Source organism: Mustela nivalis, assembly GCF_964662115.1.
Source record: "Mustela nivalis genome assembly, chromosome: 6".
Classification (NCBI taxonomy): domain Eukaryota; kingdom Metazoa; phylum Chordata; class Mammalia; order Carnivora; family Mustelidae; genus Mustela; species Mustela nivalis.
Window position 1 is genome coordinate 78,039,219 of NC_139025.1, and position 18,156 is coordinate 78,057,374.

An 18,156-nucleotide genomic window follows, 5' to 3' on the forward strand; every position below is an offset into this window, starting at 1 on the left:
GCTTTTTCTGTGTGGCTCAAAATTTATTTTTACCAATACAAACCAAAAAGGTTTTATGTTTACCCATAAGTGAAAGCTATAGGGAGACAGTTTTCAGTTCAACATAAAGAATTTTTCTAAGCATCAGTGTTGTCCAGGTGCTGAATGGGTGCCTGTGGCTTCCCAATGCCATTTTAAGCATTGGCAGGATGCACATGCAAATTTCAAAGATCAGTTTAGCTTTCTAGTCATCATCAGCAGTTGTCCTTTAATAAATTAGTCAAAAAGTTAAACAAACAAAATCATCCCTTGGACTTTCTAGCTCATCTCTTGTGATGCTTCCAAAGTTTGTAAGATTGCTTGGTTCTCAAATTTAGTACTAGGTTGACTCTTAACTATTAAAGTCCTCTTTGATGGAATTTTAAAATTTTCTGATAATTTTCTGCCATTGTCTTTTGTGGGGTAGATAGAAGCAATGAGACTTCTGCTAATTGTTTTGGCTATTTGGGATATCTCTAGCAAGAATTCTTTAGGCAACCTCAAACCTTCAGGATTAAACTATTTGAGAAAATGGCTAGGGCTCCACAAAACACTCGATATGCATTTAATACCTCATTCTGCTCTTGTCAGGTTGAACTATCCTTAAAAAGTCAGGGACCATTATAGAGGAAGAAGGGGGTATTAACTGTGGTTTTCACTTTAAAAAATGGACAACTGCAGAAAAATAACAGAAATGTCTATTTCTAGAATTTCAGTAAGATCTAGGTTCTATCTTACAGTATCCAAGGCAGAAGCCAGGAAAAGGGTGATGAAACATCTTTCTAGACAGACAGTATTTCCTTTTATTCTAGGCAAAGTCTGGTCTGGTTTTGCATGCAATTTAAAGATTGCTCAGCTATCAAAAAGAATGGAATCCTGCTGTTTGTGATGACGTGGATGGGTCTAGAGTGTATTAGACTAAGTGAAATAAGCAGTCAGAGAAAGACAAATACCATGTGATTTCACTCCTGTGGAATTTAAGAAACAAAACAGATGAACACAGGGAAGAGAAAGAGAAATAAAATAAGAGGAAAACATAGAGGGAGGCTCATCATAAGACTCTTAACTATGGGGAAGAAACTGAGGGTTGCTGGAGGTGAAATGGGTGGGGCTATAGGCTAATATTGTTAGATAGGTGGTGGGCATTAAGGAGGGCACCTGTTATGACCAACTGATAAATCACTAAATTCTACCTCTGAAATTAATAATACAGTGTATGTTAATTAAATTGAATTTAAATTTAAAAATTTTTAAAGAAGAAAGGAAAAAAGATCAAGCTAGATATTCAATTCACCTAATGTGAATTTTCACAAAAGACTGAGATGGAGTAAATTATTTACATAATAGAAAATGTGTCTGATTTTGTCATTGAGTTTTCACCATCAAAGAATTGCTTTTGATTATGATAGTCCTACTGTTCAAAGTAATTATGGAGCATCTCTGAAGGAAAGCAATGAAAAAGTGACCATAAGCAAAAGAAAGACAAGAGAAATTTTATGTATCAGTAAAAGCAAATAAGAATAAAATTTTAGGGGCACCTGGGATAACTCAGAGTTTAAAGCCTCTGCCTTCTGCTCAGGTCATGATCCCAGAGTCCTGGGATCGAGCCCCGCATCAGGCTCTCTGCTCAGCAGGAAGCCTGCTTCCTCCTCTCTCTCTCTCTGCCTGCCTCTCTGCCTACTTGTAATCTCTGTCTGTCAAATAAATAAATAAAATCTTAGGGAAAGAAAAGAATAAAATTTTATTTCCTCACAGGAAGTGGAAATAATAAATCTCTCATCTATGCATTACAAAAATGGAGGAAAGACATAATACATGAGTAGTTACTATCCTGACCTTGTATCCCACAAGAAGTCAGTAATAGAATCTTAAAGCAATTATATTTATGGTCACTTTCCCTGACAGAGAATTCATGGTCGATAGCTTTTTCCATCAGCACTTTGATTACATTATCCACCTGCCTTCCAGCTTCCTTTGTCCTGATAAAAGTTCATCTTTTAATCTTGTTGGGGTTCCCTTATATGTTCTTTTTCTCTTGCTGCTTTTGAGATTTTTCTTTTTGTTTTGGTCCTTCAACACTTTGAGTATGATGTGTCTAGGTGAGTATTTTTCCTGCTGGGAGTTAAGCTTTTTGGATATGTTTTCCAAAAAAAGTTTGGAGGTTTTGGTCGTGTTTTTCTTCACATTTTTTCCTGTCCCTTTTTCTGGAGCTCTTTTCCTTTTCTTCTTTCTTTTTTCTTTTTGTTCTTCAGACAGAAGAATTCTATTGACTTATCTACCAAGCTGATAAAGAAGAAGGCTAGAAGGGCCTTACTGCATGAACTCATAGTTCATACTGTAGTAAACTTATATAATTAAGATGCTTGGGGTGCCTAGTGGCTCAGTTGGTTAAGCATCTGACTCTTGATTTCAGCTCAGCTCATGATCTCCGGGTTCTGAGATGGAGCCCAGCATGGGGATGCGCACTCAACAGAGAACCTGCTTGGGGTTCTCTCTCCCTCTTTGCCCCTCCTGCTTGTGCTCTCTCTCTCTCTCAAATAAATAATAATCTTTGTTTTAAAAAGATGCCTTACAGAGTTTCCTTTTATTTATTTTAATATGCCAGGTAGTAACTTTATAGTTACAATGCAATTATATTTATTTACAGTTCTTTAAAAACACATAAAAATAATAATTGACTTGATTTTTTTCTTCCCTTTACAGTCCCATTATATTAGCACTGGTCCAGAGTTTAACCGTGTGCTTTTCAATTTTGGAGGTCGGAGTCCACTGATTTTATATTACCTTAAGATGCATGAGTTAGCTGGTATTTCCAAAGCCCCTAGACAAACCAAGATCAAACTTACTGAAATATCGCAAGAACCATATCCTTTTATAAGCTTTGCTTTAATGTTATCTATTTCTAAAATCTTCAAAACTACTAAATGTCACAATCAAGAAAAAAGTTTAATGCATTTTTTTAACCAATACTTTTTACTTAGTATTTAGTTATATTCAAAACTTTTGTGGCATGTTTAGCCAAAGTATTTTCTCTTTTAGGCTAAGGCTGTGACTTTGCATACAAGAAAAGTTTAAAAAAACATAAAACCTGGGAACTGGTATATGTCGCTCTTTAGTAAAAGACTGTTATTCTTCAGGGCTCAGTTTTAAGCATCGGACTGTAGATAATGGGCTTTTACCCTTCTCCAGAGGAAAGTTTCAAATGGGTTTTAGCTGGGTAATTCTTTGTTCCAATGATAATTTTTCAGAAAGGTTAATATGTAAAACATAATATAAATAAAACTAGAGCTCTTTCACTATGGCAGCGGTGAAGGGCCCAGAGTTCTGTACACTTGTACTCCCCTGCACCCTCCAGATAACCCATGCTGGCCCAGCCCTCACTGGGGCTGATGAACCCCACAGGGAACTAGTACCATGGTCTCCAAACTGGACACAGCTCTAGATATATATATATATGATATAGAATATGATATAGAATTTTATATATGTGTATGTATATATAATATGATATGGAATTATATATATATTCTATTATATATCTATATCTATTATATATAATATATAGATATTATATATATTCTATATATAGTATATATAGATCTATATATATAGATCTATATAGATCTATATAGATATATAGATATATATTATATATATCATATATATTCTATATAGATATATATCTATTCTATAGATATCTATATATCTATATCTATTATATATAATATATAGAATTATATAATTCTATATCATATTATATATACATACACATATATAAAACTCTATATTTTATAGAATTTTAATTCTAATTACACATATATAAAATTCTATATCAAAACTCTTATTTATATCTACTTCTATATGTCTATTTCTATCTTTAAAAATAAAAAAACTTAAACTTTACTAATATGGTAAATGGGTACCTTCACTTAGCAGATATTTCAGTCTGCACTCTACTGTTTTGAAAGATAATAATGGTGTCTTTGCTCTTGTATTGTTTTCTGGGTATCACGTGTTGCTGTTTTTCTTTGGCTGAACAGATTAAGGTAACAGATTTGGGCAAGCAGACTAATAGATTACATCGTGTAGTTTAACTAAATTAATACTCACAAGTAGACCAATACCTTTAAAGGCCTCTAAAAAGGGGCGCCTGGGTGGCTCAGTGGGTTGAGGCCTCTCCCTTCAGCTCAGGTCATGGTCCCAGAGTCCTGGGATCAAGCCCTGCATCGGGCTCTCTGCTTGGTGGGGAGCCTGCTTCCTCCTCTCTCTGCCTGCTTCTCCACCTACTTGTGATTTCCGTCTGTCAAATGAATAAATAAAATCTTAAAAAATAAAAAAAAATTTTTTAAAGCCTCTTGGAAAAAAACTTTGGATTGATGATAATATTTATAATGCAGGAATAGATTTTTTTTAAAAAATAAGGAAAATGCCATAATGATTTCTCCCTACTCGTTGAAGAAGATCCTTCTCAGCCATACTAAGAAATGAAATTAATGGGGTGCCTGGGTGGCTCATTCAGTTAAGTGTCAGACTCTTGATTTCAGCTGAAGGCATCTTGATTTCAGCTCAGGTCATGATCTCAGGGTCATGGGATCCCTGCGACAGGCTCTGCCATAGGTGTGGGACCCACTTAAGATTCTGTCCCTTTCCCTCTGCCCCTCTTTCCCCCACCCCTTTCTCTCTCTTTCAAAAAAAAAACAAAAAGAAAGAAATAAAGAAATGTAATGAAATAAATGATGAGCCAATCAATTCTGCCAAGTTGTAGGCTAAAAAAACTCAAAAATTTTGAAAATGACTATTGGAAATGTGAATATACCTAATTATTATAAATAATGAATCTAGCACTGAGTATATGTTATACTTTTCAAAATCAGCAAATAATTGTATAATGCCAGTTTAATTTGCAAGGCATTTATAAACCAACTATATAGATAACAAATCTCTACAATTTGAGGATAAAAGGTTTATGCCAGTAATTTAAATATTTTATTTTATCTCATTGTTTTTTATTTTTAGACTGTATGTCTTTTATAATATTTATAATATATTAATACAGATTGATATTATATAATTCATAAATTTGTGCTCATGGAGCTTTTACTCATGGGATAAATAATTAAAATCTGCTCTAACAGAATCTCAGGACTCTTCCTAGGACACTTCTTCCATCTTTTAGTCAAGATAATCTCCAATGTTGTCGCAAATGGCAAGATTTCATTTCTTTTGATGGCTGCATAGTATTCCATTGTGTATATATACCACTTCTTCTTGATCCATTCATCTGTTGATGGACATCTAGGTTCTTTCCATAGTTTGGCTATTGTGGACATTGCTGCTATAAACATTCGGGTGCACGTGCCCCTTTGGATCACTCTGTTTGTATCTTTAGGGTAAATACCCAATAGTGCAATTGCTGGGTCATAGGGAAGTTCTATTTTCAACATTTTGAGGAACCTCCATGCTGTTTTCCAGAGTGGCTGCACCAGCTTGCATTCCCACCAACAGTGTAGGAGGGTTCCGCTTTCTCCACATCCTCGCCAGCATCTGTCATTTCCTGACTTGTTGATTTTAGCCATTCTGACTGGTGTGAGGTGATATCGCATTGTGGTTTTGATTTGTATTTCCCTGATACCGAGTGATATGGAGCACTTTTTCATGTGTCTGTTGGCCATCTGGATGTCTTCTTTGCAGAAATGTCTGTTCATGTCCTCTGCCCATTTCTTGATTGGATTATTTGTTCTTTGGGTGTTGAGTTTGCTAAGTTCTTTATAGATTCTGGACACTAGTCCTTTATCTGATATGTCGTTTGCAAATATCTTCTCCCATTCTGTCAGTTGTCTTTTGATTTTGTTAACTGTTTCCTTTGCTGTGCAAAAGCTTTTGATCTTGATGAAATCCCAATAGTTCATTTTTGCCCTTGCTTCCCTTGCCTTTGGCATTGTTCCTAGGAAGATGTTGCTGCAGCTGAGGTCGAAGAGGTTGCTGCCTGTGGTCTCCTCAAGGATTTTGATGGATTCCTTTCGCACATTGAGGTCCTTCATCCATTTTGAGTCTATTTTTGTGTGTGGTGTAAGGAAATGGTCCAATTTCATTTTTCTGCATGTGGCTGTCCAATTTTCCCAGCACCATTTATTGAAGAGGCTGTCTTTTTTCCATTGGACATTCTTTCCTGCTTTGTCGAAGATTAGTTGACCATAGAGTTGAGGGTCTATTTCTGGGCTCTCTATTCTGCTCTATTACAAAGCTGTCGTCATCAAGACAGCATGGTACTGGCACAAAAACAGACCCATAGATCAATGGAACAGAATAAAGATAATCTCCAATGACTCACTGACTATATGTACATGGAATTAACTTGGATAACTCTGAAACAAAAGGGGAAAGGCACACTTCTGAGATTCAGCTGCAAAAACACTGACATCAGTCCTGTCTGAACTTCCTTACTCTCTCAGAGCCCTCTTGCCAACTATCACATTGTGAGCTGCTGTGTGGAAAAGCCCACATGGTAGGGAAATGAGGAAGGATGTAAGAAATTGAGACCTTTAGTCTAACAATCCATGAGGAAATAAATCTTGGTAATCAACAGGTAACTCAACAACGTTTCAGCAAAAGTCTGATGTAGATGAATCTCTTCAGTAAACTCAAATATTTGTCACATTGTAGTGTAAATTTCACTTGTTTTTCTCACCCAGTAGAGAATAAAGAATCGTTTACCTCTATATCTCTAACTTGGGAAAAAATATCTTAAATATAATATATGTTCAATAAATGTCTGGTGGGTGAGAATAATATGGTTTTATATAAAGATAAGGTCAAATTTCATTTTATTTTTTTTAATTGACATCATTAAAATTAAGAAAACTGGATAACAGGAATAGGGGTAGAAATCTGGGAGTTACTGGTACAAAGTTCATCTTTATAGGCATCATATCAAAATGATGTTTTAAACAAATGTATTGAACAGTTACTGTGTACCACTCTTAAGTACTTTACATTTATTAATTCATTCCATTCTCATGTCAACTTCTCAGATATATTATTGTCTCTATTTTAAATAAGTAAACTGAGGCACAAGAAACTTATGGCATTTGGAGTCTATCCTTGGTGATCTGGTTTCACAGCCAATACACTTGCACTCTGGCACTTAATTGTTTACACAGGAGAACTGTGTAACTCTGGAAGAAGATAAAGTATATTCGAGTTTTCTAAAGATAATCATAACTGTGGTTTAGGGCAAGGGTGATGAGAGGCAGAGAAGTCAACAGAAGACAAAAGTGAAAGGATGCCATGATAATGTTCCTTATATTTGAGAATAGTTTTATTTGAAATTTCTACTGTTGATTCGGCATTAAATAACTTTAGAAGTTTTTCTCCAGACATGTAAGATTGCATGACCATGTACATTCTATTTCCAAATCCTTTTATTTATTTACCGAGAGATTTTTCACATCTACTTTTTTTTTGGAGATTTGAATACTCTTAATCCATTGGTAAAACAAGCAAATAGAAAATCAATAAGGCTATAGGAAATTCAAGTAGCACTATCAACCAAGTTGACTTGATTGACATTTATAAGAACATACTACCTAACAGAATAATATTCTTAATCTTAAGAAACATTATTTTTTTATGTTCAGTTAGCCGGCATATAATACATCATTAGTTTTTTATGTAGTGTTCAGCAATTAGTTGCACATAACACCCATCACTCATCACAACACATACCCACCTTAATTCCCATCACCCTGTTACCTCATCCCCCCACGCACCAACCCTTCCTCTGTAACCCTCTGTTTGTTTCCCGGGAGTCCAGAGTCTCTCATGCTTTGTCTCACTCTTTGTCTTCCCATTCAGTTTTCCCTTCCTCCCCTGTGGCCCTCCGCACTATCGCTTACATTCCGCATCTGAGAGAAACTATATGGTAGTTGTCTATCTCTGCTCGACTTATTTCAGTTAGCCTAATCCCCTCCAGTCCATCCATGTCGATTCAAATGGTGGGTATTCAGCCAGCAGAAAGGATGAGTACCCACCATTTGCCTCTGATATACTTTCTTAAGTTCAGATACAGAGCAATATCATATTAGATCTATGTAATTTTTAAATCAGAGTCTTATGAAACAGCTACATTTAAAAACAAATTTAACACTGTAGGTAGTATTTGTTTTAATTTGGAGTGACTTGCCAAAGTCATAAGAGGGAAGATCACTTTATTGTCCATGTTTTGGAATTCATATGTAAATACTGAGAGCCTGGAGATGTTTGAGGAAAGGAGGAGGAAGGGAACAAATGTCATTGTACTTCACAGGGATGCTCATGATTCTGACAGGATTTTTAATGTACAACCATAAGGCAAATAATAAACTTTTTTGTTAATGTATATTAAACAATTATTAGCAGAAAATTTGAATATTTTTATGAACAATCTTTGAATATTTTTAAAAATTGATAAATTATGAGCAAAATGGCAAAAATTTTACTTCCTGGACCTCAGAACTGAATGTGTAATATGTCTTTAAACTGTGTAGAATCATGTGCAAAATCTATTTGGAGCTCTTACTTTTCCCTTCTCACATCATATGTGTTTTTATAAATCACATCGTCCTCTAAATGCATTGAGAGTAGACTAATAAAAAAAATACCTGGAAGTCTTATATTTTTTTCCATGTGAAACACAAATTATTTTTTACAAGATAAAGAAAACTGAGAAACACAGTGTTGGTGTAGTTTGTACTTTGCGTGGTGTAGTTGGTGTAGTTTGTGTCTCATTCCATTAAATGGAATCTCCATTGGCTGTATCTATGCGTGGGTCCTGTTTAAAGAAAAAAAAAAAAAAAAGGTCAATAGACTGTATCTGTATTTCTTTTTTTTTTTTTAATTTTTTATTTTTTATAAACATATATTTATCTGTATTTCTAACATGAATTTAGAAGTTCACATTTCGTTGCAGTTCAGAAAAAAGAATTCTGAACTCAGCGCAGTATCCTAAAGAGTACATTGTGTTACTATAAAGACGTGCTCCTCCCATCACATATGACAAACTTATTAACATGTAAAATGGGGCCTTGGGTGGATTGTTAAACTCTGTTATTGAAAATAATGTGAGGTATTGCAAGACTTAAACCATCATAAAAATAAAAGGTATACAAAGCAATCATCTGTTGTTAATTATCTGAGATGTGGAAGAAGCAAGTAGTCAAGAGTGGAAAAAAAGAAAAGGAAGAAATCCTGATATTCATGAAAGGTCATCAGCTCTGTATAACACTCTGTCTTCACACAGTAAGAGTCCAGTGGGAAACTCTTTAGAGCCATGTGCAACTTCTTTTCACTGTTATTTATAAAAATACTTCCAGTAATCTTTGTCATATGTGCATACATAAATTTTTTCCTCAATGATATGTGAATAACAACTTGTCAGTTGTTACTAAAAATTAGTATCAAATATATTTTTCATTTCAAGTCATTGATATTTCAAGTAATTAACATATCCAAGGATCTGGTAATCTCATTTTTAAAGGGATAAATTAGCTAAAAGACAAATGTTTGAAAGAAACCTCTAATCCAGAACCATCTCACCTAGTTATTTTTCTAGTAAAGATAAGATAAAATACTTTTTCCCCTCAGTCTTAATAGAATTTTCAGGATGAAGTGGGTAGGAAGGCCTATACTGCTGGAAAGTTTGTTCTCTTATTTATGAGATTATACCCCCAAAATTCACTTCCCTTCAGCTTCAAAACTAGTGGTGTGGGTATGACAATATTAACTTTTAATGAGATCTTTCAGATAATAGAAACCACATGTTAGCTTCCTGGAATGGGTTTTTTAAAATACATTTTTGTTGAAAACACCTAGCCCTCAAACCCTGTGGCAACACAGACATCCTCCACCAAAACTTGATGGAGAACTGATAGTTCCTTTAGTTGTCTGTAAAGAGGAAGAACAGGGGCAAGATATGCTAAGGCTGGGAAAAGGAAGAGAATGAAGGGGAGAGATAAAGGAGTAGAGAGGAATCCCAAAACCCTTGGTTGCACTGAAGGAGTCTCTAAAATATACTCTAATTTGAGCCCAGATTTGAGCTGCTTCTCCATCAGTATCAGATGGATTGGACTAGATAAATTTCAAGTCTTTTTGAATCCTGAAATTATGATTCTTTTTTTTTTTAAGATTTGTTTATTTATTTATTTATTTAAGAAAGAGAGTGAGAGAGAGCATGAGAGGGTAGAAGGTCAGAGGGAGAAGCAGACTCCCCATGGAGCTGGGACCCCAGTGCGGGACTCGATCCCGGGACTCCAGCCAGGATCATGACCTGAGCCGAAGGCAGTTGCCTAACCAGCTGAGCCACTCAGGTGCCCTGAAATTTATGATTCTGTTGGAAGAATTGGACTTTCCATGCTGTCAGTAGTTAAACTAGTAAGTAGCCCAGTTTTTTCCTGAAATGACAACATTCTCATTTTCTCAACTCACTGTAGAACAAGGTTCTTCAGAGCAGACACTATCTCATTCTCAGGTATCAGCTTATTTAAAAGGTCACCAGAATAACTAGCTGACCAAGTAAAGCTAAGAAAGAATATAAGTTTAAGAGAACTTTAGTAGTGTCTTGTAATGAGTAAATTCAGGGATATTTATAGGGTTTTAGGGCCTAAGTTGGATGATTTCAAGTCAGGCTATGCAAGGCAGGGAATTACCTGGGGTTTGGCAGTGTTTAATTGGTTTCGTGGGCCCAGTGAAGCAAGGATCTTGAAGTGAGTTTTGATGAGCAAACTACTATAACTCGTTCAAAGTCTTTTCTTTCATCAGAAAGCATTTTCTGGAGCATGTAGCTAAGGTATTTTTACTCTTATTCTCAGTATTATAAAATATAGCGATGAAAAAAATGTATGCTTGGTCCCCAAACTTTTTAACACAGGGACAGCTTAATAAGACATTTGTCAGTCATATTTTTACCATCTCTTAACAAGAACAATTAGACATCCATCTGCAGATAAGAGTGCCTTTGTGGGGAACTGTGGGAGCAGCACTATATGGCAAAGGAACTGAGGGGAATCTCACCAGCTGTGCATCAGGTAATAGGCATACAGACCTCAGTTCTGGCTGTGGGCTCCATAGTGACTTGTGAACCAACTCTGGCCCCTCATGACTACAGTCTGGGAACCCCTGGAAACCACTTCACAGACAATCATCTATGGACAAGAGGGCCTTTGTGAAAATCCAGTTTTCCAGCAGAGAAGTTCCAGCATTATAGAAAAAAAAAATACACGTATGTGCACATGCACGCACACACACACATATGTATATATATGAGTGTGGACACACTGGAGAGGGTAAGAACAGTTTGAGTTCACTCCTTCCCCAAGGTACACAGCTTAAGACCAAGAGAGATCCTTTCTGCCATGATTTCTCACCGGGGAGAAAGTGATAAAGTGTATGTGAACACTCAGCTTCCCTAATTGTGTGGGTTGCTTCCAGAAAGGCCCAATTCTCTCTTAGCCCACTTATCACTGAATCATGAGCTGCATGACTTGGGGAGAAAGAAGAGACTGGAAGAGTGGCAGATAGGACTCTCAGAGAGCACCAAAGGGATGCACATTCTCCTAACTGTGTCATAGACTCCCATTAAAAAGCGTGCACAAAAACCGCTAGGGACACCTCACCCACAAATCTTCCCAACCAGCCCATGGATAGACCACCCCCCGCTTGACCCCCACCCCACCAGTGCTCTTGTGCCTTACCCACACATACTGTGGACAGCTCCCTGTGCATGCTCCAAATGGCAGTGGTGAGAACAAGCTTTGGCAGATGGTTGGTGAGCACACACAGAAAACCTATGTCCGCCCAAATCTGTGGTTCAGGGAGATACCACAAAATTGAGCTTTAATCCACCTTTGGGAAAACAAAAGGAAGACTGTCGGCACTTGCCCTGGTATGCTACAAGATCAAAAGACGGCATACATACAGCCTTAAGAATTCTGCCACAAGGAGACTAGTATCAAATCAACATATTCATACACTTTAAACTCACACAATGTTTCACGTTAACTATATCTCAATAAATCTGGAAAACAAAAAAGTTCTGGGACAGGAAAATATATATGGTGGTTGCTCTGAAAGCCCATATTTGCTTCCAGAATAAGGGACTTATTTTTCAGGTGCTGGGGGGTCACTATGGCAGAAAGCCCTCCGTTGCTAACACCTTATAAGGATTGCATCATTTAATAATAGTGGCCTTGCTCAATGGCAGATTATATGTTTTTAAAGTGGCCACAGCAGTATCTTCCTTCCTATATGCTCTTGGTACAATGTGACGCTGCCACTTGTCCCATCAAGAGGTAGCACCTGTGTCCACTCCCCTTGAATTTGGGCAGACATTTATATCTGCCTCAACCAATGTGGTGTGACTTCTGAAGCTAGGTCATAAAGGTCTTTAAAGCTTCTGCTATAATGCTTCTGCTGTTGCTCTTAGAATGCTCTCAGAAACATCTGCTGTGTGAGGAGGAAGTCAGACCACATGGAGAGGCCATGCTCCAGCTAGCAGCCAGAGCTGAGGTTGAGCCACAGCCATCGTCAAACACCAGACATGTGAGGAAGCCTCTGAGACTGCTCCAGCTCCAGCCACTACCTGACTGCAAATACATGAGAGACCCAACTAAAAGCCACTGAGCTGAACACAGTCAATACCTCTATCATTATCTCAATATCTCTATTGAGATAATGATAATAAATGGCAGTTGTTTTATGCCACCAAGTTTGGGATTGTTTGTTATGCAGCAATAGATAACTGTACCATGCTCCCTTTCAAAGGTAGCTCACATCCATTGACTAATGCCATAAAGTCACTGAGGTTGAGAGCCCTTCTACCCCAACTCAGAACAATTCTGAAGCGTCATCCCAGCTTTGGAACTCCCTATAGGGCAGCTTAGACTTCCAGCGGGACTACTCTCACAGTTCAACGTCTCTCTCTCTCTCTCTCTCTCTCTCTCTCTCCTCAATTTTACTTCCTTCCCTTGCAACCCAGAAATGTTAATCCCAAGAGCACTCCCTAATAAATCTTCTGCACACTGATCTCCATTTCTTGGTCTGCTTGCAAAAGACCCACATGGGATAGTATGTTTCCTCCTAGTATTACTTAACACAGGGGGTAACAATGTCGTTTTCACTTCTCACCATTCTAGCGAAAACAATCCATTGATTGCTCTCTGTTTTTTCTTCTGGATCCCCAATAGTCAATGAAATAAAAATAGAGGGAAAAAAAAGTATGGGAATTACATTTTGAAAAAATTCATACTTATGTTTTGGGTCTCATGTGCTACCATGAAATGGAGCTGTCTGCTCCAAGAGTTTGGGCAGAATTGGCCAGATGGCTTCCCACAACTTCTAGAATTATTTCTTCCTAAGGCAGGACCTTACCATGATCTAGAAGCAGGCGTGATTAAATGTTGAATTAGCCTAACAATCCCATATCTGGTAGTCATTTTTGATTTGATTAGAGGACTCAAAATCTTGTGATCTATATAAGAATTGTGCAGCATATAAGTGTCTACTGGCCTTGACAACATGCTTGTTGTCAAGCGGAACAAGGGGGAAGTGTAATGCAGGTCTGTTTTATGCAGTAGGTTGGGATCACCTATTTATCTCTACTATTGACCCTTGCCCGGCTTTCCTCTCCTGCCCCAGTCCTAGTTCTGGATTCTAGATGTGTTGTCTGCTCAAATTATTATTTTCCAGATGCTTCAAATCTTGCTTAAGTGTCTGATTCTGTCCCATTACCTGAATGTGCCTTCATTACCTGGTTCCAGACTCCAGACTGTTTCTTATGTCTTGTTTAACAGGAAAATCTAGATGCTAGGTGCTGTGCTATGTGCTGAAGAGATGACTGTCATCTCTGCTGTCAGGTAACTTACTGTCTAATGGATGACCTTGTCCACAAACTTGTTGGCTTTACTGAAGATACAGCCTTTTTCTAGCATTCCTCCCATGCTTACCTGAACAATTTCTATTCTTCCCCAACCTCAGTGTTTAAAAGCTGCAGCACAGTGACCTTTAAGGAAGATGACATATTTAAATGTCCAAGAAGGCACACTTCATTTGCCTGGAAAAGTATGGAATCTTCAGAGAAATGGATAACTTTTTGCTTATTCTGGAAGCAATCAGAGCAAGAACTGAAGTATAAATGAGGTACTTAGGTAGTGAACAAGGGTAGGCTGAATAGAGGCTTAGAGAGAAGAAAAGAGGATTCAGTAGGTTGCTCTTTTCCATGAAATGAGTCTTCTTCCTTTCTACAATTTCATATATCTGTCTGCATAATCCAGTATTAAGACTTGTGGAAATCCCACTGGAAGGGTGAAAAAGAAAGGAGGGAGTGGGGAAATTGGGGAAAATAGAGTCAAAGAATGGAGCCAGAAGCATAGAAATGCACTGAAGCAAAGGAGGCACCTATCAATGTCTATTTGACAACTATCAAGGGTTATAGTAAGGGGCCAGTCAGCTCACTGTATCTTTGTCTTCCATATCCTAGAGGTTAGGAAAGGAAAAGACATAACGTGAAGCAAAGAAGAGATAAGTTGCCCAAGTCTTGGGAATTATGCAAGCAGTGCCAGGGTGGCTCAGTTGAGTGTCTGCCTTTGGCTCTCAGGTCATGATCTCAGGGTCCTGGGATTGAGCCCCATATCTAGCTCCCTGCTGAGCAGAGAGTCTTTTTTTTTTTTTTTTTTTTAATTTCTTTTCGTGCTCGCTTCGGCAGCACATATACTAAATTTCTTTTCAGTGTACCAGAATTCATTGTTTATGCACCACACCCAGTGCTCCATGCATTACGTGCCCTCCATAATACCCACCACCGGGCTCATCCAACTTCCTACCCCCCACCCCTTCAAACCCCTCAGATTGTTTTTCAGAGTCCATAGTCTCTCATGGTTCATCTCCCCCTCCAATTTCCCTCAACTCCCTTCTCCTCTCCCTCTCCCCATGTCCTCCATGTTATTTCTTATGCTCCACAAATAAGTGAAACCATATGATAATTGACTCTCTCTGCTTGACTTATTTCACTCAGCATAATCTCTTCCAACCCCGTCCATGTTGCTACAAAAGTTGGGTATTCATCCTTTCTGATGGAGGCACAATACTCCATAGTGTATATGGACCACATCTTCCTTATCCATTCAACATTGAAGGGCATCTTGGTTCTTTCCACAGTTTAGCAACTGTGGCCATTGCTGCTATGAACATTGGGGTGCAGGTGGTCCTTCTTTTCACTACATCTGTATCTTTGGGGTCAATACCCAGTAGTGCAATTGCAGGGTCATAGGGAAGCTCCATTTTTAATTTCTTAAGGAATCTCCACACTGTTTTCCAAAGTGGCTGCACCAACTTGCATGCCCACCAGCAGTGTAAGAGGGTTCCCCTCTCTCCACATCCTCTCCAATACACGCTGTTTACTGTCTTATTAATTTTAGCCATTCTAACTGGTGTAAGGTGGTATCTCAATGTGGTTTTGATTTGATTCTCCCTGATGGCTAGTGATGATGAACATTTTTTCATGTGTCTGATAGCTGTTTGTATATCTTCATTGGAGAAGTGTCTGTTCGTGTCTTTCAGCAAGGAGTCTTCTCCCTCTCCCTCTGCCCCACTCCCCCAACTCATGCTCTCTGTCTCAAGTAAATAAATAAAATCTTTTTGGAAAAACAACAACAAATTACATAAGGTAAAAGATGCAAGAATTATCAAGGTGAGAAAATGGACTCTACAAAAGGCAAAAGTCACAGCACCTTCAGGGGCATTCTGAAGATAATTTATTTTCAAAGATAGACCATTGATTCTTACTTTGTATACTCAATTTTGTGGCACTAGCCCCTAAGGGGTGGTTTTCTTTTCCTCACTGTTCTTAAGAAGCATCAATAACTTCTCCAAGTAAGAGTTAACAAACTGAGTAGTCTTGACTAGATAAACATATATTTAGAAAACCAAGAATAGTATGTGATCTATTCAATAATATTTTATAATATTACATAAAGTGATAATATGTACTATTTAGAGCAAGATTTAAAGAAATAGACATATGTATGTACATAGAGTTAGGTATTTACTGTGTTTTTCATAATTTTAGAACTGCACTGTCTGGTATGTTATCCACTAGCCATGCATGGCTATTTAAACATATATTTAAATTATAAAATTAATGGGGCATCTCGATGGCTCAGTCAGTTAAGTGTCTAACTCTTGGTTTCAGCTCGGGTCATGATCCGGTGGTTGTGCAATCAAGCCCCATGTTGGGATCTATGCTCAGCAGAGTCTGCCCAAGATTCTCTCTCCTTCTCTCTCTGCCCTCCCCAATAAATTAATCTTTTAAAAAATTAATTACATAATAAGATTAAGTATAAGTAAAACTACAGTTCTTCAGTTACATGGACTCATTTCAAGTGTTCACTATCTGTGTGTGACTGTTGGATAGCGCAGATATTGAACACATCCCTCATAACAAAAATGCTCTATGGACAGCACTGTCTTGAGTAAGAAGGCAAGTTTAATCTCTTCACAGAACTGGAGATGTCACCTTGGGATATCAGACAGCCAGCACATACAGAGCTTCCTTTTGCCTTGCCACTTGCAGACTTCTAAGTTTAGAAGTTCAGTGGCTTAAGATTACATATAATTTATTCATCCACTCGTTATTCATCCATCCAACAAAATTACCCACAAAGTTAATTTCCCCTTATATTTTTCTTTTTTGGGTTGTATTTTTTCTCTTTTATCCTAGTTTTGTTTAATTTTTGGTTTTGTTCAGAGATAACTACGTTTAGCATCGTGCAGAATTTTGCAGTGTTCCTCATGGCTTCAATTCATAGAAGAAAGCTTACCACTCTCTGTAGAAGCCCCCAGATCAAGAACTTTATAAATAACCTAGATCTGTATAAAATTCTGTGATTGCCTTTTGATGGTCAGATATTTGATCCAGGGACTCCCTTTACTTAATTCCCATTGATGCTAGTTTATGTCAGTTACCAGAATAAACTCATAACTCCCCCTGCTAGGCTCTCAAGAACTCCTTAAAGGACCAGATTTTATATTAAAAAAAAAAAAAATATATATATATATATATATATATATATATATATATCTGACTTAATGAGTAGAGCACTTTATAAGCATAAAAACATCATAGAACATAGTAGGATAAATGATATAAGTATTTAAATTTTGTTCTCAGAAGAGAAAAGGAGGTTTTATTTTTATTTTTAGATGACTTTTAATTGAAGCTATTCTAAACTTTGTTGAGTAGGTTGCTAAGTTTCCTCTTTTAGCAAACTCTGCCAGTTAAAAGTGTATGCCAAGTTAAAAAAAAAAAAAATGGGGGTGGGGTGGAGTAGAAAATGAACATCATACTTTTTTTAAGAACTGAGGAACAAAGGGGTTTTTGTTTTACAGGAGTTGAGTATGTGTATGTGTATTGTAAGCATTTTGCAGCCACCTTGAGCCAAAGACAATTAAAAAATTGCTTGTAAGATCCAGCATTTTTTTTCTTTATTTCTTATACACTCCGTTTAAGTTCTCATTAGGGTTTTTCTTTCCCTTTCTTTTAATAAAAGGCACAAGACACAAACCACAATTCAGCAAGCTTGTTATTAAACTAACTAATGAAATGAATAGAAGACTTTAATGCCTTAGGTAATCAGGTTCCAGGGAATGGATTGTATCAATTTTTTAGCCACAGTTGGGATTTTAGATTATAGACATGGCTCAGTGGAAAATTAAGCGGTGGGGGTTGTGGAGCAGGAGGGATTTGCATCCTGGAGAGTTAGTACGAGTTAAGATTTTGGCTTTTTTAAACTTAGTATAAATGTGTTAAAGCCCAATTTATATCAAATAAGAGAAGAAAATTTCATTTGCAGTTTAAGTGATTTCAACCATTGGAAAAAATGTATATTTTTGCTATATATGTTACTGGTCAATTAAAAAAAAAACGGGAAAATCCATAGCTTTTTGAGTGCTTAGATTTAAGACTAAGAAGTAATATCTCAATTAAATATAAAAATTGACAATTGACTAGATTATAATTTTGTGTTCATCTAACCCAGTTCTCCTAGAAGGTGGGCAGGCAAAGGAGAAAGTAGATAATGTCCGCACTGTTACTTTGCATTCACCCCATAA

General features: G+C 37.1%; 2 protein-coding genes across 4 annotated transcripts in view; both read left to right on the forward strand.

The window, feature by feature from the left end:
- FAM227B (family with sequence similarity 227 member B) overlaps positions 1-3,070 on the forward strand; it is a gene marked incomplete at its 3' end in the record, with an annotated part of 171,152 nt that extends 168,082 nt beyond the window's left edge. Inside the window, exons 13-14 of the mRNA XM_082734424.1 lie at positions 2,722-2,909; positions 3,058-3,070. Of these exons, the coding sequence (XP_082590550.1) occupies positions 2,722-2,909; positions 3,058-3,070 (201 nt within the window). The remainder of the gene's footprint in view (positions 1-2,721; positions 2,910-3,057) is intronic.
- Positions 1-18,156, forward strand: part of GABPB1 (GA binding protein transcription factor subunit beta 1) — a 975,210-nt gene that overhangs the window by 829,509 nt on the left and 127,545 nt on the right. The gene's annotated exons all lie outside the window — the stretch shown is intronic.